The 23,772-nt window shown below is 61.0% G+C and overlaps 1 protein-coding gene across 5 annotated transcripts in view; it reads right to left on the reverse strand.

Annotated features, from left to right (window-relative positions):
• The window catches only part of STRN4 (striatin 4), a 26,790-nt gene continuing 3,018 nt past the window's right edge, over nucleotides 1–23,772 (reverse strand). The window contains exons 2-19 of one of the 5 annotated variants that reach the window (XM_053905520.1): nucleotides 19,905–20,022; nucleotides 18,956–19,059; nucleotides 18,355–18,428; nucleotides 17,245–17,323; nucleotides 13,979–14,176; nucleotides 11,927–12,068; nucleotides 8,571–8,730; nucleotides 7,883–8,017; nucleotides 7,426–7,541; nucleotides 5,718–5,893; nucleotides 5,591–5,638; nucleotides 5,158–5,279; nucleotides 3,798–3,968; nucleotides 3,499–3,639; nucleotides 2,959–3,057; nucleotides 2,760–2,846; nucleotides 1,207–1,442; nucleotides 1–974 (exon numbers count right to left, since the gene is read on the reverse strand). In XM_053905520.1, coding sequence (XP_053761495.1) covers nucleotides 1,273–1,442; nucleotides 2,760–2,846; nucleotides 2,959–3,057; nucleotides 3,499–3,639; nucleotides 3,798–3,968; nucleotides 5,158–5,279; nucleotides 5,591–5,638; nucleotides 5,718–5,893; nucleotides 7,426–7,541; nucleotides 7,883–8,017; nucleotides 8,571–8,730; nucleotides 11,927–12,068; nucleotides 13,979–14,176; nucleotides 17,245–17,323; nucleotides 18,355–18,428; nucleotides 18,956–19,059; nucleotides 19,905–19,913 — 2,031 coding nt within the window. In that variant the 5' untranslated portion in view covers nucleotides 19,914–20,022 and the 3' untranslated portion in view covers nucleotides 1–974; nucleotides 1,207–1,272. The remainder of the gene's footprint in view (nucleotides 975–1,206; nucleotides 1,443–2,759; nucleotides 2,847–2,958; nucleotides 3,058–3,498; nucleotides 3,640–3,797; nucleotides 3,969–5,157; nucleotides 5,280–5,590; nucleotides 5,639–5,717; nucleotides 5,894–7,425; nucleotides 7,542–7,882; nucleotides 8,018–8,570; nucleotides 8,731–11,926; nucleotides 12,069–13,978; nucleotides 14,177–17,244; nucleotides 17,324–18,354; nucleotides 18,429–18,955; nucleotides 19,060–19,904; nucleotides 20,023–23,772) is intronic. The other 4 variants (XM_053905518.1, XM_053905516.1, XM_053905519.1 and 1 more) reach the window with 4 other exon arrangements.

Consider the following 23,772-nt stretch of genomic DNA (forward strand, 5'->3'; position numbering starts at 1 on the left):
TCTTACTCCAAAGGGTTTATTGAGACAAGTTTCACATCCAAGTCCAGGGCAGAGGGGACGGGGCTTATAAACAGGAACCTTGAAGGGGGCCCGAGGGCTCAGGGTGGAACCCAAAAAAAGAGTGAAATAAATAGAGGAAGAGAGTGGAGGGCCAGGAGAGGAGACACAGACTATCACACAGTGATAACAACATGGGTGGGGGCGGGGCTCCATTAAAATCCCATTTATTTATACAGATATACAGGGAGTTGTGGGGGACCAGGGGGACCCCCTCCAGCCTCCATGCCCCAGGGAGGGGTGAGAGAAGGCCATCTCTCCCCATGGGTGACCCCGTGGGGGCTGGGGGGTTGCCCTTGGAAGAGTGCTGGGGGAGGGAGGGGAGAGGGGTGGGCGCCTCCCCCGAGGGCATCACCTGATCCCCAGGCAGTTACTGGCCCTGGAGGCGCTGGGTAGTGTCTGGAAAGCTGTGTTGAGGGAACTGGAGGAGAGGGTGGTGGACTGGGGCTAGCTTCTGGAGTGGACCAGGCCGGGCGCTCCCCGCTGAGGAGGACCAGGTGGTCCAGCTGGTGCCATGGCTTCCCAGGGGACCCAGAGCGGGGGCGCCTGGGGCTCTTCCCAGCACAGCTACCACCCAGGTCTGGGAAGAAGGAGGGGGGTATCGGGGGTTCAAAGAGAGAACCTGGCACCTTCTGGCGTCTTGGAAAAGCTGATCCCCAAGGACACCCAGCCCTGGCTGTGCTGCACCCAAGAAAGCAGTTCAGATACCAGGACTGGGTGTCCGGGTGCAGAGAGGAAACTCCTCGAGGACGTCCGGGAGGGGAAGTCCTGAAGGAGGCTGCCCCCCAGGCTGGATGCTTGGGGAAGGGGAGGCTGTGGGGGATGGCCTCCCAGGGAAAGGGGCATTAGCACCACCAGGTTCCAAGGCAGGCGGGAAGAGGCCGGGCCTCCGGGCCTCCGCCGAGGCTGGGAGTCGCCTGAGGGAGACAGAAGGGAGGGGGGGACTGGAGCATGACACCCCGGGTACGAGCGGTCGGGCCGCCTCCGTCCCCTCTCTCGACGCCCAGGGCTTTCCACCTTGGGAACGTGGCCCCCTCCCGAAATGCCAGGCAAAGGGATACATCTGAGGTCCCTCCCGTCAGGGGTGAGGACGCAGAGGGTTTCTAGAAGCCCTCCCAGACCAAGCCTCCCTCCTGTCCGGCCTCTCACCTCAGTCCCACCTGCCTGGCCCCGCTCCCCAGCCGAGGTGGAGGCCGGGGCGGGGCCAGGTGGGCATCATACGAAGACCTTGGCCAGGGCGTCGGCGCCTGCGCTGGCAATGAGGGCCTTGCTGGGGTGGCACGCGACGGCGTGGATGGCCTCCTCGTGCTTCTTGCGGTGGGCCGTGATCTCCTGCACGCATGTTTTGTTGTCCAGACTCCACAGACGCAGGGAGCAGTCATGGCCTGCGCAGGTGTGGGACCAGAGAGCACTGTCCCCCAGCAGGTACCCCGGCTTCCCCGAACCTCCCCCACTGGAGGAGCCTCAACAATGGGGGGGGGGGGTCTCCATCCTCTCGTCCCCCACCTCTGCCGGCCGCCTCCTGATGCCCAGCCCAAAGGAGAATGCTTTTATCCCAGCTGGCCGTCCACCCATTAGTTACCAAGTGCTCACCGGGCACCTGCGTACCAGGCCCCGGGGACACGGTGAACGTCCTGGGCAAAGCTGCCCACCCAGTGCTGTTGACCTTCCAACGTGGCCCCCGGTAAATGAGAAAACAGGAGGAGCAATGCCAGGCGGACAGCAGCACCGGCACAAGCTGGTCACCGTGATGACAGAAGGGCCACGGGGGTATGAGGAGGAACAGCAGGGGTGGCCAGGGGAAGGTTCTGAGGACGGGCAGGAGGCGGGTACGGCTGCAGTAGCCTGAGCAGGAGCATGGAGAGGAGGCCAGAGAGGGTGGAGCGGACAGGGCCGGGCCCTGGGGCAAGAGCCCCCTTCAGAGACGGCCCGACTTATGCGTCCGAAGGACCAGGCTGGCTGTGGCGGAGGCTGGCTCGATGTGTCCCTTATATACGGAGGACCTGGGCCCTGTCCCAAATCCTCTCTGCCCTGGGCTTGACCTCCCTGACCACCCCCTCTACCGGCACCTGCAGGCACAGCTGCTACCGTCACCAGGCAAAGACCCAGCCACAATGGGACCAGGCCCGTCCACGTGCTCTCCCACGCCCTGTGTGTGCTCGCTTGCAACCTCCCACATACTCTGACAGTGGGGAGCAGAGGTGAGCGGAAGGAGACCCCTCGCCCATGGCACTCCTGATGGCCCGGCACACGCGTCACCTCCCTTCCCCGTCTGCCCACGTCGCACCTCATCCTTCTGAGGCACGGCCCCGTGGTGGCCGGGCCCCAGTGCCCTTATCCACGGAGCACGTGGCTCCAAATGCTAACAATCCTGTGGGGACTGAGAGCCAGACACACTCGGACTTGTTCCTGCAGCCAACCCACCACGCTCGACCAAATCACGGAACCTCCACGAGCCCGTTTCCGCATCTGCACGACGGGTATAACATACCCTGCCGACAGCGTGATCTGGATGAAGCGGGAAGACGCACGCAAAAGCTTCCAGTGGGCTGAGCGTGCGCGGTCTCTGCCGGGAGGCTCCCTGCCCCTGCCCCGCTGCGGGAGGGGGCCCCAGAATACGCCCTCGTGACCAGTGCCCGCGTCTCTTCCTCTTCGGTCCCACACACCCTTGCTCCTTAGGAGCCAGGAGAGTCCCCACTTACTTCCCGACATCAGGAACACGCCATTGGGGTCCACGGCTAGGCAGGTGACCGCGTCCAGGTGGGCAACCATAGAGTGCACGGATTTCCCTGAGAGGAGAGAGGGTGGGCGGCAGGTTACTTTCCCTTGGCGGGGAAGGTCAAGGGCCCGACGGGACACCGTGAGCACGAGTGAGCGGGGACCAGGAAGGCTGGGCCTCACCTGTCCGGCTGTCCAGGAAGCGGATGCCTCTGTCGTCGTGGGCGGTGATGGTGAGGGGCTGGTTTGGGTGACTCACCACCTGGTTGATTTGGGTTGGGCCTGGAAGGAGAGGAGGAGAGGGAAGGATGTCGGGGAAATCAGGGAGACCAGGACAAAGACCAGAGGAAGAGAACCACGGCTCCACGGCCCTGCTGTCTGCTCAGCTGGCCGGGGGCCTGGGCTCCCAGGCCTCTCCCTTCCCCGGGCCACAGTGCTTCATCCGTAAGACGCCTGGGGTGCCACAGGACGGGTACGAGCCACCCATAAGGGCCATGCATTCTGCCAAGAGGCCTGACGGGCAAGTTCCTGATGATCTCTGTCCCCTCAGCCCTCCCGGGAGCCAGGCAGCTGCTGGGACCTTATCTCCTTCCTACCCAGAGCCCACGAGGGGGTAGGGGAGACATCTTCTGCTGATGAGACACCGGCTCAGCAGAGCCACAGGAGGAACCGGGGCCCTGGAGGCATTCAGATACCAGCCCCTGTCCCTGAGGCCCCCCTTACCACTGTTCCCCCGGGACTCCAACGAGAGGAGGGCACTGCCAGCCTCCAGATCGTACAAGACCGTGTCGCCAGAGCGGAAGGAGGCCACGATGTGGGCGGGCTCGGTGCTGGTGAAGGCCACTGAGGTGGGGATCCCATGATCTGAGGGCACAGGGAAGGGAGGGCTGCTTAACAGACCTGGTCCTGCCCTGGGGCTGCGGGACGGGACTTGGGAAGCCTGGGCCCCTCGTGGGGAGTCATGTTCCTCTGTGACGTGTTCCCACGCCCACCCCGCGCCCAGACCTGCTCCCCCGACTCACCGCTGGCTGTGAGGAAGGTACAGAGGCAGGTTGGGCTGCTGCTGCTCGGGTCCCAGATGCGGATGGTGCCGTCAGCAGAGCAGGAGGCCAGGCGCTGGGAGGTGGGGCTGAAGGCTAGGCCCCATACAGCATCCCCGTGGCCCTCCAGCACGTGGCTCAGCACACTCGGGTCTAGACCCAGCGGAGGGAGGAAACAAGCTAGGTCAGGGCCAGCGGCCCCACCCCAGACAGCTCCAGGGCACCGACCCCTGCTGAGAGCCAGGCTGCCCGGCTTAGCCGCCCATTCACCCAGCTCTACCCAGACTCCTCCTGCCCTCGGCGCTGTCACCGCTGGAACCCGCCGCAGCGGCCGCGCACACTCTGACCACTAGCTCGGAACAGAAGCTCCAGAGGGCAGGGATTCCCTTGCCACGCCCACAGGGCCCACCATTGTGCCCGGCACAGAATGAGCGCTCAATACACAGGTTTTAGGACTTGGTGAAGGGGAACAATGGTGAAGGAGCATTGGTCCTCCTTGGTGAAGGAACAACGGTGGCTCTGTGGCCCCAAGACCCTCTCCAGCTTGGGACTCGGGTCGTGCCCCACTCTGCCTGCCTTGGCTCCTCGCCCCCAGGGCACAAGCCCTGCCCAGTCTCTCTAAAGCCCTCTGATCCTTCCCACCTCTGCCTCCCCCGTCACTCAAGTCCACACGGCGTGCTCCGGTCAGGCCCTGCTGACCCCCAACGCGTGGCAGCTCGCATGGCCCAGAGCACAGACTACCTGGGACTGACCCTTGACCTTTTACAGGGTGGGACTGTTCTTGGGAAGACACAGACCTCTAAACTCTACCACCACAATGCAGTAAAGAGCCACGCGTGTGACCAAGAAAGTTATCGGAAGAGGCACCACAAGAAGGGGGACGTACAATAAATAGCAGTGCGGTCACATTTCCACTTAACTCTTAAAGGGGTGCCAAGGATCAAGTGCAGACTTCCTACAGCCCGGCCCAACTAACTTGTCCCCTGTCACCCGCTCCACTTCTCCTCACCGACTGCCTGAACTCGGCCACAGGAAGACACCGGCAGGGCCTACCAAGCCCCCGCGTGGGCCGGTCCCCGGCCCCGGTGTGGATTCCGAGTCCGCTCACCTGCCAGCTCCTCTAGGAAGCGGCCCCCCAACGCCACCGCCTTCCTGCCTCGGCCCATCTGACCCCCGTCACAGGCCGAACACGAGGCTCCAGGCTCACCCGGGCTGGGGGCACACGGTGCGACCCCCGCCGCCCCCCGGGCGCTGCATTGCTAGGCACGGGTGGGCACTGAGGGAACGAAGAGGCCCCGGTGGACAAGGGGGGGTGGGAGCCAGAGGAGGGAGCCGTCCTCACCGTAGCCGTCATAGGGGTCCACGTTGAGGTCCGGAATCTTCCAGCTGTGGATGCGGGCGTCGGCCCCGCCGCTGTAGCAGTACTCGCTGTTGCTGCCCATGGCTACTGCCAACACAGGGCCCCTGAAAGGTACAAAAGTGGCGAAGGAGAAATGAGAAGCTCAGCCTCAGCCCTCCTCCGGCCCCCTCCGTGGGATCTTGAGGTCCTCTGCTAGATTTTTCGAGGACGGCCAAAAGGAATCCGGCCTCCGGGGCTCCGGGGCGCCGGTGGTGCCCCCGGACCGGCCTGCCCCTAGCTCCCCACACCCATCTCCTCCTCCGAAGGCTGCGCCCAGAACCGGCCGCGGGAGCGCCGTGTCTGCAGAGCACCGGGAGCAAGGGGGCGTGCGTGCAGAGGGCCGGGGCCAGACCCGCCTGTGGGGGCGCTTCCCCACCTGTGAGCCCGGAAGGCGTGGATAGGCTCCACATCCAGCGCGGCGTTCCTGGGGGAGGCAGAGGAGCCGGATGTCACCGAGAGCCCCTCCCCTCCGCTCCCCCCCAACCCGGGGTTGCCGCCCTCACTTCTTGGCCGTGACGGCTTTCTGCAGGTTCCAGAGCTTGAGCGTGCCGTCCTCAGAGGCGGTGAGCAGGGCGGCCTGGCTGTGGTGGAAAGCCAGGGAGCGCACGCCGTCGTAGTGTGAGCGCAGGGTGAATTTGGGGTTCCACGTCTTCTTAAAGGCATCTTTGCTGTCAGAGAGCTGGGGTAGGGGGAGGTGCCTCAGCGTCCCCACGGTCCCGCAGACACGGACTGACATCCAGGAGGCCAAGGACCGGTCCCTTCCCCACCCAGACCCACAGCGGGGGCTGCGGGAAAGCAGTCAAGTCAGTTTGCCCCGCGGTGCCAGGTCCCTGAACTCTGAGTACCCGAGCAGCCTGACCGCCTCTGTGGGGGTCGATGTGGCTTTCCTAAGGTGTCAAGAGAGCAGGACTTAACCAGATCAGGGGAGGGGACTGAGGGAGGACACTGCATGAACAAAGTCCCTGAGGCTGCAGGCCAGATCTAGAGCCCGAGGGGAGGCCTGGGTTGTAGAAAGCAAGGGAGAGAGTGGCAGGAGCTGGGGCTGGAGCCACTTCTAGGAACCCGTATCGCATCCTAAGTGAAACAGGGAGCCATGGGAAATGACACGGATTGGATGTAGGAACATACGAGTGGCTGCAGGGGCCAAGGGGCCCTGAGAGAAGCCTCTCAGGCAAAGAGAGGGCACAGAGACCACATGCTGGGGAGCGGAAATGGGGACAGGTATGCACAGAAGGGAGAGACTGGGGAGCAGAATCAACAGGTCGCTGGGGGAGTCCCAGAGACCCTGCAGGTGCCCTGGTGGATGGTGGTGTCACTCTCCGAGCGGGGGACCCAGGGGCAGCCCATCGGGAAGGAGGATGAGCAGACTGTCAGGCAAGATGCCATGTCCTGCCCCAACACGGGCTCCACAGCTGATAAAGCCCTCGGTCTGGGCTCTATCCCCAAAGGTCCCCACTGCAGCTGTCACCAATGCCCTCGTTCTTTAGGACCAGAGGCTCCGCCGCTGTGTGGTTACCCCCTCACAGGCACACACGCCTGCTCGAAGCCTCTACTTCGGCTCCCCTTCCTGGCATCTCACAGCAGGGCCCACAACCCTGCTGGGGAACCAACCGCTCGAGATCCCGCTAAAAGCTGTGGTGAACGTTCCTGGGGGAAATGTGCACGTGCACCCGATGCAGAGACCAGAGGGCCAGAGGCCCATCTGTGGATCTGGGGCTCAGAACACCGGCCCTAAAGGCCTCCCTGTCACCCCGGCCCGCCTGCCTAGCAGGCCCCATCCACGCCTGGTTTTTTGGTTTCTGGCTGCCAAGTTCAGCTCAATTCCTATCTCCCGCACAAGTCCGCTTCCCCACGCTGTGCCAACCCAGAGCGCCCTTCCCCTTCTGATGCCGTCCTGCCCTGCCGCCGGCCCACCCGGGGCCTGGGTGTGAGGGGCACGTAGGCCAGGGGTGGGAGGGAGCACTGCCTACAGGAGATGGCAGGGGCCGTGGTGTCGTCCAGACCCTGTGCCTCGGCGACCCTGTCAAGCCCCGTGCCGAGTACATGTCCGCACCCCTCTGTACAACAGGTGAGCTGCCGAATGACCTCACAGCGTCCTCCCGCTAAGGGACCCAGCGCAGGCCAGGCACCGGGTCAGAGCTCAGCAAGAGTGGGCACGGTGCGGGATGCCCAATGAGGGCCCGTGGGGGGTAGGGCACCCCAAGAACTTACATCACAGCTGAGGTCGTTGTCGTTGGTGACGGTGAGATCCGCCAAGTCCCCCAGGCTCACCTCCCCGCCCCCGATAGTGTCCATGATGAAAACGTCTGAGGAGAAGCCAAAGGAACCTGGTAGGGGGAGGGGAGGGAAGGGGCGGAGAGGGGCAGGGAGAGAGAAAGAAAGACAGAAAGAGGCAGAGGGGGAGATAAGGAGTCAGAAAGAGACAGGGAGAGGACGAGATCAAGAATCACAGCTGGAAAGAAAGAGACAGGGAGAGACAGACAGACAGACAGGGCAGGACAGACAAAAAAAGAGGGAGACAGACAGACAGACAAACTTTTGGGACAGGGAGGCTGCAGACTAGAGGCCAGGCTTCGACCCTGAGGACACAGAAGCCCTGGGCTTAGCTCTGCAGCCCCCCTCTGCTATGAGCCCCAGGGGACTGGGCCGGGGGGGAGGGGCCGCTTACCTTCGTGTGGCCGGGGCTGGGGTGTGCCAGGAGGGGGACCCGTCACTTTAGGGGGCAGCCCATCCACATCCCGAAGGTCGGCCAAAATTCCCTGGAGTTTGACCCGCCGGCTTTCTGCAGGGACAAAGCACGGGGCTGGAGCCCGTGTTCCGGTTCACCTTAGCCACCGGAGGCCTCTCCTGCCAACGTGAGGTAGCCGGAAAGTCCTGACCAGGGAGCGCCAGGGCTCGAAGCGGGAGTGGGGTCAGGCAGAGGAGGCGCACTGAGCTAGGATGCTCTGTGGTGCCAGCCTTGCAGGGAACTCAGTCCCCGGCCATCCTGTGTGACGGCCGAGGGCCCCGTGGCTCGGGGTCACAGAACAGGAGAATGCAGCCCTGCCCTGCCTGCCTCTGCCTGCCAGGTCCTCGTCCTGTTCCCTCCCCGAGGTCCAAGAACTAGACGCTTGCGCGGAGGGCCAGAGGCCCCGTTCCGGGAAGAGCTGGGCCCGCCTGCGTCCCCACAGGGATTTTCCAGGGAAGGGGTGAGGGCCCGGCCGCCACGGTGTGGGGCTCCTGCTCTCCCCGGCCACCCTCCTCTCAGGAAGCGTATCCGTCCGGTGGAGACCCTGGGGCAGGAAGCAGCTGTGGGCGGCCGCGTGTGCCCCTACCTCGCCTGGTGAGGACGGCTGGCCAGAAAACCCTCAGCTTACCCAACTCGTGGTGGGTCCCCTCTGCGGCACATCGTCGAGGGTCCGGAGAGCCCTCCCCATCCTCTCCCGAGCCCAAGAAATCGAACTCGTTGATGGCATCTTCAGAGTCATCCTCCTCGTCCTCGTCCTCCATTTCAGGCACCAGGGCCTTGGAGGGCAGCTGGGCATGGAGGAAACCAGACAGATCAGGAGGCTCCCGCCCGCGGCACGAGCCCAAGCCCAGGCCCGCCGCGCCTCCAGGAACCACCTGGCCCTGCCTGGAAGTGTCCCACACCGGACACCAGCTCCACCTCCCTCCCCTCGTGCCCTTCCCAGGGGCCGGGACGCGCTTTGGTGGCAGCGCTCCCCCTGCTGGCAGCCTTCAGGGGCCGAGGCGGCCCCACAGCTCGGAAGTCTCTTCGCCTCCCGGCCACCCCACCCCTGCCCCCGCCTGTGATCCCCTCACAGGCCCCACCCTCCCCTTCCGCAAGCCTGTACGGAGGGGGTGGGGAGAGGCAGACAGCAAAGGCCGCCGCAGGGCAGAGGGGAGAGACGTGTGTGCCTACGTGTGTAAGCGAGCGTGCGGAGATGCACGATTCGAGTGGCACGGACGCGCGGGGGTGACGGTGGCAAACGCTTATCGAACTCCGTGCCAGCCTCTACGCGTTCTTCAGCGCACCAAGCGAGCTTCACCGTGTGACTTCACAACCTTGTGAAGAGTTGGCATCGCTGTGCTTATTCCCATACTACAGACGAGGAAACCGAGGCTGAGCAGCGAAGCCCCGCATCCCAGGTCCCCGGTCCAAGCCGTTCTCGAGACGCTGAGGCGGCTCTGGACCGGAAGATCACCGAGGGTCCTCCGCGTCTCCCTTCCATCTTGCTGGGTGGGCTGAGGCTCCGTAGCGCGCGCCACCTTGGACCGAGAGCGCACAGCACCGTCCCCCCCCCGGAGGAGCAGGAGGCCAGGCAGGCGAGGTCTTCCGCAGGGTCACGACCAAACCCTCTCGTGTTCCTCCCTCTGCAAGCTCGGACCCCATCCCAGACGTGGGGCTTCGGAGCAGCACGGCGCCCGCGTTTCCCCACGCGGCCCGGCCTTCCACCGGGACACCCGCATCCGATCCTTCACCCTCCTGCGGCTCCCGCGTCACCACGTCGTACACAAAGTGCCGTCCGGGGGCTGTGTGCGCGCCACCCCCACGGCTGCCTGAGACGACTCAGGGGGGTTCCAGGATTTTCAGCAACAGTTCGGGTCTCTCTCTGACTTCTGCTCTAGGCGCTGGTGTCAGAGCACACCCCGGCCCGGCACTGGGACTCTGGCGACCACCGGCCTCCAACACCGCCCCTTTCGGGGAATCTTCTCCCTCCCAACTGTCCCCGGACTGCACCAAGTCCGGGCACTCACAAGGCCAGCCTCAGTCAGACCGCAGGCTCCTGGAGGGTGTGGCTGACCCCCCCCCCCCCCGCCCCCACGCAGGCCCAGCACTCCAAGCCGGCACAGCAGGCTATGCGTCCGTGGAGTCAAAATCGCTCAGGCGTCCGTGAGGCGCCAGCCACTGGCCCGTGTGGGAGGACCAGAGGGACGGGACGCGGCGACCTCCTCCTCCTTCCCTCAAGGATTGGCCGGCGTGCCCAGAGAGGCCCTGGTGGGGCCAGGGCTCTGCAGAAGCATGGAAGCGTAAACAGGCGTTCTCCAGGGCCCACGACAGAGGTGTCCCGTGCCGTTCCGTTCTGCCCACTGTGCCCAGCGCTGCGAACACTGCCACCACCGAGCACCGGGTGCGGCCAGCCCCAGCGTAGCCAAGGACTCCACAGGCACGAATTCACGTTAAAGAAATCCTCAACAACCCAGAGACAGAGACGGTGAGCCCCTGAAACTGCCGCTAAGACAAAGAGGATCACATGCCCGAAGGCACACAGCCAGGCCAGTGGCCACTGCGGGAGCCTTAGAGGTCTTTGGAAGAACAGTCTGGTCACTAAAGGTCTCCCGGGTGAGAGAGCGGGCCCGGGGAGGCGCGAGACCCCTGTCTGATGAGCCTCCCCCGCAGGGCCCGCGGGACAAGTGCGGGGACAGACACAAAAGCCTGAGGGAGTGTAAGTCAGCGATGATCTCTGCTGGGAGGAGCAGAGAGGAGCGGGCAGGCCTCCCAGAGGAGGATGAGGTAAGAGCTGAAAAAGGAGTGAAAATCCCAAGAGGCACGGGAGAGACCACGAACAGGATCAGAGGCCCCAGCCTCGGAGACATCCTGATTCTCCTGGAACCCAGCTCCAGCGTCCTGGCTCTGTGCGTTCCCCAAGCGCCTACGCTAGGCGGGACCCTATGCTGGGCCGCACCGGGGACCCTGGAGACAGAGCTGTGGCAAGGACAGACGTGGTCCCACACAGACGTGGGGACACCAGACAGGGAGCACCCAGAGCGGTCCGGGTCCAGATGGCTCCGACCCTGCCGAGGGAAGGGGAGGAAGGGCCGGTGAGAGGTCAGAGAAGGTGGCGTGGAGGGGTGGCGGAGGAGGGGCGCTAAGGTGAGGCTGAAGGAGGCAGAGAAGGGCTCTGATGGGAAGGCCCCACACAGGCCCCCTTCGTGCAGCCCGCATGGCAGCACGTCCCTTGGCACAGGACTGCTTACCAGCCCCCTCCGGCTGCCGGCTCCCCATGCCAGGGACCGGACCTCTCTCTCCATGTCGCCGCTGCTAGAGCAGAGCTAGGTCCGCACAGGCCCAAAGCGAGGTTTTTTTTACTGGACAGGTGACGTGAGCCCACGTCATGCCTGGGGACGGTGCCACTGAAACGGCAGGAACACGGTGGCTCTGGCAGTCGAGGCGCAGGGGTCAAATGGGGCGAGGGCCATTATGTTGAAGCCAAGCTGAGATCTGGACTCTGGCCTGCGGGAGTGCCCCTGGGCCTCGGTCTCGACACAAGGGCAGGATGGACGCTCAAAACTACCAAGGCCCCCGCGGATGCCCCAACCTGGCCCTGGGCTGACCGCAGCGGCCATCCACGCCGGGGGCTGGGTGCTGGGAAGAGAAGAGCGGGAGGACACATGCTTGCGAGCACACTAAGTCCCCGCCTGGCAGAGCTCACAGTCTATCGAGGGAGAAGACAGAGAGCCACGTGGCGTGGGTGATGGAGGTCAGACTAGCCCAAGGGACAGAGCGCGCGGAGAGGGCAGGGTGTGGCTGGCCCAGTCTGGAGAGCTGAAGCCTCTCGGAGCTGAAGAAAGGATGGGAGGAGACGGGTGGGGGAAGACGAGGCCCCGACTGGTCACCGAGGCAGGGGCGTGGCCAGAGACACGGCCCCAAGAGCACCCACGGGGGCACTGTGCCACCGGCACACAAAGCAGGGGGGCCCTCCTGGGGGAGGGGATGGGGCGGGGAGCGCACCTTCACCCGCTGTTTCTTGTGCTGCACACTGTCCAACTCGTCGTCCTCGTCACTGTCCTCGTCCTCACAGCTCTGCAGGAAGGGGATCTGCTCCAGCACCGAGCCGCCCAGGCGCTCTTTGCCATCTTTGCCTGCCGCGTTCCTGCCCACGACAGGGGGGCAGGGGGGGCATTAGTCCCGCCAGGTGGCGAAGCTCAGAGGCGGCCAGAGCCTGGCCCCAGCGCTCAAGGGGGCTGAAACCACCATGATCACACGCGGGGCTCCAATCGCAGCCTCTGACCAACAGACACTCACCCCACCCCGACACCTTCAAGTGCCGGGTCAGGAGAGTGGGCCGAGGGAGTGTCGCTGACTCAGCAGCCCCTGTTCCCACGGCCCGGGCAAACCACAGGCGCGGATCAGGCAAGCGGCAGACGCGCCCGGCGGGAAAGAGGAACCGGTCACTCTGAAAACGCCCGGGGCCCCGTGGGCGGCCCAGCCGTCAACGCACCTGCACCCTCCCGACTGACAGATGGCCTCCCATTTCCACTCCTGGCCAACCGTCGGATGCCTCCAAGCGGATAACGGGTTTTAACAAAAGGGTTATTTGCCCAAACCTGACTCCAGGGTAGAAAAGTGGGTGGAATTCAAAGTTCAGATGAACACAAACATCCTCCTTTATGGCCACGGGGCCAATGCTCCGGAGAGTTCCTGTCAACTGCCCAGGTCTACGGTCACTGCCCGGAGGACAGATCTTTCCTCCAGGCTGCCAAATCCGGCACCGTGTCCTGGCCGCATGGTGTGCGGCCTCCCAGCAGAGCATCTCTGGGGTTTCCTTGGGCAACACGGCTGCACCGGCCCAGCCTCCTCGGCTGCTGCCTCTAGCCTGCCAACCCCGCCCGCATGCTGGTGAACTAGAGGGGAGTCCGGAGTCCAGCCCCCCCCACCCCCACCCGAGCTCCAGGCTGGCCACGCGTCACCTGCACTGGGGGCCGCCCGGCCGCGGACCCCGCCCGCCCTCGATGGCCCCCCCGACGCTCCTTCCACTCGTCTCCCCTGTCGCAGCCAACGCGGCTCCCGTTGCTTGGCCCGAACCCCAGAGCCACCCCCCGGTTTCCCTCCTCTCCCCACATCCACTCCTTCCAAAAGAAAACCCACGGAGAGGCTGGCCGCTTGGCGCGCCCTCCGCTTCTCGCCAGGACACCGCAGGAGGCTCCCAGCCGCGCTCCGGCTCCTGCCCTCCAGCCCTTCCTCCTCGAAGCCGGCCAGCACACCGGATTGTGTCACACCCACGCTCGAAACCACGGGCTTCCCACAACCCGTAGAGAAGAATCCAAACTCCCTATCGTGGCCGGTACAGCCCCATTTCATCTCACTCCTGAGATTTCAACCTCACCACAGACCACAGCCCCACATGCTCACTCCCTGCAGCCACACAGGCCCGGCCGCGGGTTCCTCAACGTGCCAAGTCTCGGGACCCTGACGGTCGCTGTTCCCGTGGGCGGCTTACTCCATGTCCTGCGGTTCTCTGCCCAGATGTCACCCCGTGAAGAGGCCCCCCGCCGCCCATTCAAAGCAGGGCCACTGCCTATCACTCTTCCTTCTTCCCCTTCTGCACAGCACCGAACGTCACCAAATGTTAAGTCACTGATGCTGAGGAACAACTACCAGTGAGACGACGAACAAGTGAGAGCTCCCCAGGGCGGTGGCCGTGTATTTTGCTCCCCACCGGGGGCTGGGGGTGCCACCCAGGCTCTGCCTTCAGCTGCTGCCCCACGTGCTGAGCGGTTTAAGGCCTGAGCCTCAGAAGAAGCGCCGTGCCGGACGGGAGCCGTGACGCGAATCGGCACGAAGATGACACCATGGGAGTACGTGCAGGGGGACCCAGAAGAGAATCCAGGGATCCCACAATGAAGGCACTGAAGGCTCTGGAGCAAAGGGACCCACAATACCCTCCAGGAAGGAAGCGGCCACCAGAGCACAAGGGAGTACCGTTGGCTTTTCTGACATGGGCCTTCATCAGGAGGAGGGGACACAGAGGAACAGACCTGCCAGGCCTCACCAAGGGCTCACCTTTTGATCTGCTCTTCGATCTGTTTCACCAGCAGCGACTCACCGCCACTGAGCCCCCCGGGGCCTGGCGTGGCCCTGGAGCCACCTTCGCTGGGCTCCACGGCCCCGTTGAGCTCCAACGAGCGACCCAGTAGGGACCGCACGCGTTTGGACCGCATGTCCAGGATGGTGTCCGTGTAGCCCACCTCCTCCAGGTACCTGCAGGGAGACAGCACTGGCATGGGTCAGGGGTCTCCTGGCTTCTCTGGGGGCTGCGGCAAACTGGGACAGCCTTTTTGGAGAAGCAACTTAAGACCACACATCAGGGGTGCCTGAGTGGCTCATTCGGTTAAGCGCCCAACTTCAGGTCAGGTCACGATCTCACGGTTTGTGGGTTCGAGCCCGGCCTTGGGCTCTGTGCTGACAGCCCGGAGCCGGGGGCCTGCTTCGGATTCTGTGTCTCCCTCTCTCTCTCTCTGCCCCTCTCCCACTCTGTCTCTCAAAAATAAATAAATGTTAAGGAAAAAATAATAAAGACTACACACCGGTATTTTTTTAATTAACAAAATTTTTAACGTTTATTTATTTTTGAGAGAGGCAGAGTGGGAGTGGGGGAGGGCAGAGAGAGGGAGACACAGGATCCAAAGCAGGTTCATTCTGAGCTGTCAGCACAGAGTCCGACGTGGGGCTCCAAACCCATGGACCGGGAGATCGTGACCTGGGCCGAAGTCGGATGCTCAACCGACTGAGCCCCCCAGGCACCTCTACACCAGTATTTTAGATTTCCTTTTTTTTAGGCTTATTTTGAGAGAGAGGGAGAGAGAAAGAGAGATGGAACACACACATACAAGCAGGGGAGGGGCAGAGAGGGAGAGACAGAATCCCAAGCAGGCTCCACACCATCAGTGCAGAACCCGATGTAGGGGGGCGCCTGAGTGGCGCAGTCGGTTAAGCGTCCGACTTCAGCCAGGTCACGATCTCGCGGTCCGTGAGTTCGAGCCCCGCGTCGGGCTCTGGGCTGATGGCCCGGAGCCTGGAGCCTGTTTCCGATTCTGTGTCTCCCTCTCTCTCTGCCCCTCCCCCGTTCATGCTCTGTCTCTCTCTGTCCCAAAAATAAGTAAAAAACGTTGAAAAAAAATTTAAAAAAAAAAAAAAAAAAAAAAGAACCCGATGTGGGGCTCAAACTCAAGAACCGTGAGATCATGACCTGAGCCGAGATCAAGTGTCGGACGCTCAACATACTGCACCACACAGGCGCCCCGGCACACCAGTATTTTAAATAAGCATACCCTGGCACCGCTGTTTCACTTTCAAGTCTATTTCCAGGAGAAGCCTTTATACACAGGCATAATGCGGCCACACAGATGCTTGCCAGGATGTTGTACGTAAGAGCCAAAACGCAGGGGCCAAGCAACATGTCCGCTGCAGAGGACCAGGGCCGCAAATGACTGATGGGGACGCTAGGCAGAAAATAAAGGAGGCAGAGTGCCAAGACGGCCACAGGAAACGGTTTCACGAAATAAGTTACGTGATCCGTATAATTCAGTTTAAAAAAAAAAAAAAAGTGTTGGGGCGCCCGGGTGGCTCAGTTAAGTGTCCCGACTTTGGCTCAGGCCAGGACCTCACGGTTCACGAGATCAAGCCATGAGTCAGGCTCTGAACTGACAGTGTGGAGCCTGCTTGGGATTCTCGGGCTCCCTCTGCCTGTGCCCCTCCGCTGCTCCATCTCTATCTCTCCCTCTCTCCAAATAAATAAATAAACGTTTTTTTAAAAAGTGTTAGGGGCGTCTGGGTGGCTCAGTCAGTTGAGCGTCCGACTTCGGCTCAGGTCACAATCTCACGGTTCGTTTGAGTTCGAGTCCCGTGTCGGGCTCTGGGCTGACAGCTCGGAGCCTGGAGCCTGCTTCGGAGTCTGTGTCTCCCTCTCTCTGCCCTTCCCCTGCTCACGCTCTGTGTCTCTCTCTCAAAAATAAACAAACAACAACAACAAAAGCGTCAATGGGTGCAAGAGTATGAGATCACACACAAACGTATCTGAAGTATGCCCCCCACAAGGCCTGGAAAGAGACAGACACACTAAACTCAACAGCAGTGACTTTCAATCTTCAGAACAAGGGATTCGAGATGTGAAATAAACCTTTACAACTTACTCTACTCACTTTGACAAATTAGTTTTTATTACTTCTGTAATTAAAAAAAATGGAAACTAGCTGGGACTAGTTTAAAAGTTAAAAATAGGGGGAAAAATCAATTGTGGGTATCTGTGGCTTTAAAAGATACGAGACGAGTCCCTCGCTGGTCCTCTGGCGGCTCCTCAAGAAGTCTTTTACGTTCACCATGACCTTGTCCCTCGGGGACCCCTGAGACTGCCCCTCACACACTGGAGCACACCTGCCTTCACCTGCCGTGTCATCTAGAGTGCCTGCCTGTGTCCGAGGTCCCCCTACCCCCGCAGGGGAGAGGCAGGGAAGCACAGTGGTGAAGAAGCTGGGCTCTGGGGGTGGACCCCCAAGATCACCTCTCGGACCCTCCATTTGATGGCGCTGTCGTCTTATGCAAACACACGCCCTCTCCGCACCCATGCTGTTAGGGGAACGCTAGGAGCTTACCGCACAGGAAGTCTCGCGAGGAATCAACGTGAGCGCGACATTCAGCACAGCGCCAGGCACATAACAGGCGCCTGGCAGGTGCTGCGTGTTACAACCATTCTGCTGTGACTGCACACACCGGAAGCTAGCAATGTGCTTCCAGATACTTAGCTTAAGGAAATCAGGGACATGGGGTGCCTGGGTGGCGCGGTCGGCTGGGCATCCGACTCTGTTTCGGCTCAGGTCATGATCTCACAGTTCATGAGTTCGAGCCCTGCATCGGGTTCTGCTCTGACAGATTGGGATCCTCTCTCTCCTCCTCTCTGTCTCTCCTATGCTCTCTTTCTCTCTCTCTCAAAATAAAGAAGCCTAAAAAAAAGTCACTTCTTCAAAAAACAAAAATAAAAAAACACAAACCTCTTTAATAATAAAATACCCCCTTTTTTAAAAACCAGAGGCCTCTGGGGTCACTTCTCAAGAGCAAAGGTCCCCCATGTCTGCCTCCTGCAGCCAAGTCTTCCCTCCAGGCCAGCCTCCGCCCACAGCACGACAGGCCAGCAAGGATCCAGCAAGGACAGTTCGATGTCCTCCAACCGCCCAGCGGGGACAGGAAGGACTGTGGAGTCTTCAAGTTTATCTCCCAAGCCAAACACGTCCCTCTGCCTACCCCAGCCCGGCACCCCTGCCGTGCACACTCACTGTCGGAGAAGCTGGCGCCCCTCCTTCCACACCAGCGGGCTGTTCTCCAGGGTGACCGACTCCATGGGGCCATTGGAAACTGGAGAGTGGAGACAAAGGAGACAGGCTGTCTTGGGGTGCTGTCACGTACCCATCACCTCCTCCCCCTTCCTCATCCTCAAGCCCTAATGAGTCACTATCGGGTCACTGTCACAGGTCCTATTGAGTCCCTACCTGACGGCGTCTGAAACCTACTACCCTCTCCCCTCCACGCCCTCTACTCTCCTTGTTATTTTCCTACATGGGAATCCGATCCTGTTCGGAGAGCGTATATAGAGCAGGCTCTGTACTTCAAATCCGGTTCTGCCATGTTCCGGCTGTGTGCCACTGAGCAGGCTGCTTTACGTCTCTGAGCCTCAGTTTCCTCTTCTGAGAAAATCAGTTAATAACGGTAGCACCTACCTCTCGGGATCCTCGTGAGGATTAAATGAGACCGTCTGTTTATTTTATTAACTACTCACTCGGCATCAACCAGGCTCCTGACTGGGCACCTGGGTGACATCAGTGACCAAGACCCCTGCCCTGTGGAGCTCCTGTCCTGGTAGGAAGGGTCTGACATAAATAACAGCATCGCTGTTCACGCGGCACCGAAGGCCTTGCTGGGTCGCCCAGCTGGTCGCCTCCACTACCCCCACACCACTTGTGCCAGTCTCACCCAGTAACTCCCTGTCCCCTGACACACCCTCCTCCACATCGTCGTGCTTCTGTACACGCATCCCTCTACCTGGCACACCTGCCCTCCTTACCTGTTGGTGAACAGAGCCCTCTTCCAGGGAGCTTAGAACATTAGGGACACTGTCTGTCGGTTTCACGGAGGGATGGCAGGCAGGACAGGCCTTCCTCACTCTCCACCTCGCTATCCACCACCCTCCCCACTCTGGGGCCCTGCAGAGCAGCCCACGAAGAGGGGCGCTGAGAGTGAGGTTCAAGCCCTCCCCAGCCCCCCACTCGGCCAAGTCTGCTTCCTGTGGAGCGAAGTAAGAAAGAGGCGACCCCACTCTGCGCCACAACGTCACGTTCAGGGTTGTTGGGAACGGGGGGCGCAAGTAGGGTGGATCTGACGGTGGGTACCTTGTTCTGCCAGTTCTGGCTTCTTCTCCCCCTGGTTCAGGTCCGTCCCGAACTTCAACTTGTGATACTTGGCCCTAAAAGAGCAAAATGATTACTGGAGGACAGATGCAGAAGAGCGGACTGGGCCAGCGCTCACCTCAGGCGCCCCAGATTCCAGGGTCCCCCCAGCCCACTCTCCTACCGCCCCCACCCCAGCCTTCAGGAAGCAGCGCTGGTGCGAGAGGCACCACACGTGGCGTTGAGAGGGACCCACTCTTCGGAGTCAGGCAGACGGGGGAGCCACCCCGGCTCCAGGAGACCCCGAAGAAGTCCTCACCCTCTGGAAGCCTCACCTGGACCCATTAGGCGGGAGGAAGGGGAACGAGGCGGTGAGCATCGGGCAGGGGCCGCCGCCACTATGAAAACCGTTAGCAGCCGTTATCCTGAACTCCACCTACGGCGCCCTCTTCTGTCCCCCCCACTGGAACCACACGGCGGTGGGCGATGGGGAAGAGAATGCCAGGCTCCAAACCTCCCTCAGCCGGAAGGCAAGCGGCCGGCCTCCTGAGCCTCCATCCGGGCCTGACTTCAGAAGGCAGGATTCCAGGGCAGCAGGGCTCACCTTTCCTGCTTCAGCGCATACTCCAACATCTTGATCCGTCGCACCAGGTCTGTCTTGAGGTTCTCTTGCCCTTTCCTTTCTCCCTGGAGGAAGGCTACCTGAGCCTGGGGGGATAGGAGGGAACGGGAAGGCAGCAGGGCTCAGGCTCACTGATGTGCGTCCCTCGCTCACACAGGGACAGTCAGCGCCAGCCCCTACCCCCACAATGACATGCAGCAGCCACTTCCTCAGGCGTGAAGGCCCCGAGCCAGGGTTCAATGGAGCAGCGACAGGGCATGCTGGATCTGTTTCCAGAGTCCCCTGCCATGTGACCCACCGTGAAAGAGCTGAGGAGGAGTCTTTAACCCTTGCAATTAAAATGGGGCCAGCTCGGGCCTAACGTGGCCCCTGCCTTTGGGGGAGAAGCCGGACCGGGGACGAAGGTGGGGGAGGTAGGCATGAGGAGCCCCGGGCTCCTTCTCCCCCACCCTAAGGCAGGTGCTGTCCCCTACAGTGCTGGTGGAGGTGGCGTCTCACTATTTCTACCAGAGCATCTGTCTCTGGGAGGCGTAGGAAGCTACTTCTGGAGCTTAGGGACAAGAGTGGGTGGCTCAGCTCAGCTCCCGCTCCAATGCAAAAGCTTTACCACCCAACCCCCACCGTGGGGACCACGCGTCCCACCGGAGTCTGCCCAGGGTGAGCGAGACATGCCACAGACATGACCCAGGGCCCCTGCCAACCACTTCACACCGTCTGCTGGCATGGGCTACCCCAGTCTGCTCTGGTCTGTCAACAGGTCTTTTGGAGACACTGGGCCAACGGCCTTCGAGGCAGGATCCTGGCCCCTGACCATGTTCCAGAAGTCCTGTGCCAAAGCCCTGAGAGCAGGGCTCAACCCTGGCTTCTCCCCAAGTGCTCCACTGTGACAGGCTGGGACAGCCTGAGCTCCAGGCCGGGCTCGGCCACTTACTTGCTGCATGATCTTAGGCAGGTCACCGGCCTTCTCTGAGCCTCCATTTCCCCTTCTAGAAAATGGGGCTCACGAGAGTGCCTGCCCCTCATGTGTTAAGTTCTTCTCAGTCCGAGGCCTAGCACAGAAGAAGGGCTAATAAATGCCAGCTCCTACCTATTATTTTTATTCTCCCTGTCCGTTCTTCCGCAACGCTGAAATGGGCCCAGCTCCTTAAGGGAGTGAAAAGCCCTCTGAGACCCAAGCCCCACTGAACGGAGAGGTCTGTGGCTTACAGGCCTCCTGCCCCACAGGCGGCTGCGTCGTCTTCGCAGCCGTTCCCCAAACACCACGTGCTTGCTGGAGGACGTCAGTGACTCCACCAGAAGCCCCGGGTCTGGCCACAGACCCCTCTTCCAGGCCATGACCGTTCTCAAAGCCCTGCTCCAGGACTGTAAGTTTCAGTAGCCTCTCGGACGCCCGCCCCCCACGGCTCTCCCTCTCCTTGGGGCTCCAAGGGCCATGACCTATCTGCCCTGTGCACTTGGCAGTGCAGCACAGCCCGTGCCCACAAGCCAACTATTGCCTCTGTCGGGCTCCAGGGACCAGGTCTTTCCCTCAGGTTAGCTGAGAACTGAGCAGGTGCTAAGTAATGCCCGGCACTGGCTGAGAACCAGGGAAACAGGCCCGCTCATATTCCGCTGGTGGGGCCATAAATCGACGCACCCTTCCTGGAGGGCAATTTGGCCATGTTTACACAAATGTCAAACGCACATTCCCTTTGTCCCGACAGGTCCACTTCCAGGGATGTAGCTAGCCTACAGCTGTAAGTGCAACGTAGGCTTCTTTCTGAGAGAATAAAAAAGGATGTATGTGCATTGACATAAAACAAGGGTTTCACGTGCTCACCCGTTGACACCAATACCTACTGAGCTCCAACCAAGTATCAGATACAGCTACAGACAGAGAACAGCACTAAACACGAGGAGACGTGCGTTACAGAGGGGAGGGGACAAATAACAAACAGATCGCTATATGTCACCAGACACACTATGGGGGGAAAAAATCCTCCGTCCATTGAAGGAATGGGACTCCCCACCCCGCCCTTGTGAACACTGTTTTCGCTCTACGTTTTAAATTAACACAGGGGCGCCTGGGTGGCTCAGTCTATTGAGCATCCAACTCCGGCTCAGGTCGTGATCTCACGGTTCACGGGTTCGGGCCCCACATCAGGCTCTGTGCTGACAGCTCAGAGCCCGGAGCCTGCTTCAGATTCTGTGTCTCCCTCTCTCCACCCCTCTCCTGCTCACACTCTGTCTCTCTCAAAAGTAAACAAACGTTAAATCAACACATACATACGTAAATATCTAAGGCTAGACAGGCGGACTCTCGTGGGATCACCATCTTGGAAGTCTGAAATGTCTGTCCTTTGTGTATCTTCTCAGTCACCCAAGTCTGCCCTGTCCCGTCTATTTTAGAAGGTGGGGGAGAGAGGTGGAGAAGAAAAGGTCGATCACCAAACACAAGCCCTGAGTTACCTCCTCACCGTCCTCCCTACCCTCTGTGGCCTCCACAGCGAGTGTTCTGGTTCCCAGGGCCAGTACAGCCTGCTGAGAGCCTCCATTCATTCCAACATCCAGCACCTGTGACAGCCTGTGACAGCCAGGTCCTGCATGAGGCATTCGTCTGAGTGGTTCCTGGCCCCACAGAGCTCCCAGTGCAGCACAGGAGACAGGCAGGAGCATCGACAACCGACACACGATTTGACTGGGGCCACGGTGAGGAAGCAAAGGGTGTTATGGGACAAGGGACGCCCAACCCGTTTCTGGGGTCAAGATGCACAGTTCAGCCAAGACCGGAAGGCTGTCAGAAGTCAGCCAGGGGAGTAGAGTGGCTGCTGGAAGAGGGCAGAGACAAGATCTGTGCCCACAAGCCAACTGTCACCTCTGTCCTGCTCTAGGGACCAGGTCTCGCCCTCAGGTTAGCTGAGAACTGAGCACGTACATGCTAAGTAATGCCTGGACTGGCCAAGAACCGGGGACACAGGCACACTTGTATCCCGCTGGTGGGGTCATAAATTGAGGCCAGCGTGGCCACATCAGAATGTGCAACGGGGTTCGTGAAGAAAGGCAGAGAGGCTTGTAGGCCCGAGAAAGGACCGCAGACCAAGCTAGGGTTCGTAGGTTGTCCTAAGAGCACAGGGGAAGCCATGGAAAGGTTTCAAACAAAGGAGAGATGGGATCAGTGCATGTTACAAAGGTAATTCCAGCTATACTGTGGAGAACTGAACTGATGGCCTGGGGGGAGGGGCATGCCCACACAACTGAAGGCCAGTCACAGGAGGCAGTCCCAGAAACGCCAGGGAGAAATGACAGTGGCTCAGACTAGATGGGGGTGCTGGGTTAGTGGATCTGAGGTGCTAAGGAGGCAGGACTGATAACACAGGTGACCTCAGTCTGTTGGGGGGAGAGAGGGAAGTCAAGAACGTGCCAGACCCTCACACGTGCTCAGCCTGGCCCCTGTATCTCCTTGTTACCACCACGTCAAGTCCTAATTATGGTGCAAGAACCTGGCTCAGCCCACTCTGCTCCGCTGTCCCTTCCCCAGTTCCTCTGGCAAAGGGAGGAGAGAGAGAACCACAAACATGTGGTTGAAGCCCCGAACCAACTCAACGGAATCCCATGGAAAGGGGAAGTGTCAGGGGTCAGTCCCTCCTACCTCTGAAAATGCCGGCAGCCAGTGCTGTCTGTCCGACCTGAGTGCCGTGGTAGGCCGGCAGGTAAGCCCAGGATCTGGAAGTTTCTCTACCCACCACATCCACCCACTGCCACTCCCTCTGGCCCGACTGTTAGAACACCCCCTCCCCCACCCCAGATTCGTGCCCAAACTCGGCTGCCACCTCTCCTGCGGCTGCTCCCCCTTTCCAGCCAGGCAGCGCGGAAAAGGCTTCCCGGGAGCCTCAGCATCTCAATCCTCCCAGGAGCTGGTGCCGGGCTTCCTGTCCCAGCCCCCAGTCCTGTGTGCTCCCCTTCTGGACCCACCTAGCCCTGTGTCTCCTGCACTCCTCCTTCCCAAGCTGCAGGGGCTCCTCGCAGGGAGGACACGCCCCCCCCCCCCCATCCGTCGGAGCCCCTAGTGAGGCTGGAAGTGGGGAGCGGCCAGTTCCACACCTTCCCTGCTGCCACACTCCCCACTTCTCCCCCTCGCTGCTCCTAAGTGGGCATCCAGCTGAGAGTCCCCTGAGAGGTTCCTCCTGTCCTCAAGCAGCTCCCCTCCCCAGAGGTGCCATGGGTCGATAAGCGATAGGGTTTGTATGTGACCGCTCGTGCTTACTTTACCCTGAGTCGACTTACCCTAAATTTGCAACACACGTTATCTACAAAACACAAATATTTGCGACTTCAACTTACGTTTTCATTAAAATATTTTATGCTTTCTTGAAACGATCACTGTGCTTCAAGCAGAGGCACCCCATCAAGTACCCAGCTTGCGTGAGAACACGGTTCTCTGCAGCCTCCTGTGCACACCCGCCTCCCCTGTTAGCCTGGAAGTTTCTGAAGGGCAGGAACCGCGCTGCCTGCCTCTCAGAATCCCCCACCTGACAAAGTCCTGCGTCTCGTCAGACCACATCCGTGCCACCTCCCTGCTCCAATCCTTGGGTGCCTCCTGGCAGGACCACACGAGGGGCTGCCTCGTCTAGCGCACACTGATGCTCAGCAGGTCCTGTGCCAGGAGCAGCTGTAGCTCAGCTATCTGGAGAAAAGGCATTCAGGGCTCCTCGCAAAAGTCTGACACAGCACAGGCCTTAAAGGACCTCACGGGAGGGAGAAGTCACACTTCTGTAAGCAAGCGGTAAGTGTTCCGGGCACAGGTATGCAAAAAAAGGTGC

This window comes from Panthera pardus, unplaced genomic scaffold (genome assembly GCF_024362965.1).
Source record: "Panthera pardus isolate Hobbes unplaced genomic scaffold, ASM2436296v1 HiC_scaffold_18, whole genome shotgun sequence".
NCBI classification, from domain to species: Eukaryota; Metazoa; Chordata; class Mammalia; order Carnivora; family Felidae; genus Panthera; species Panthera pardus.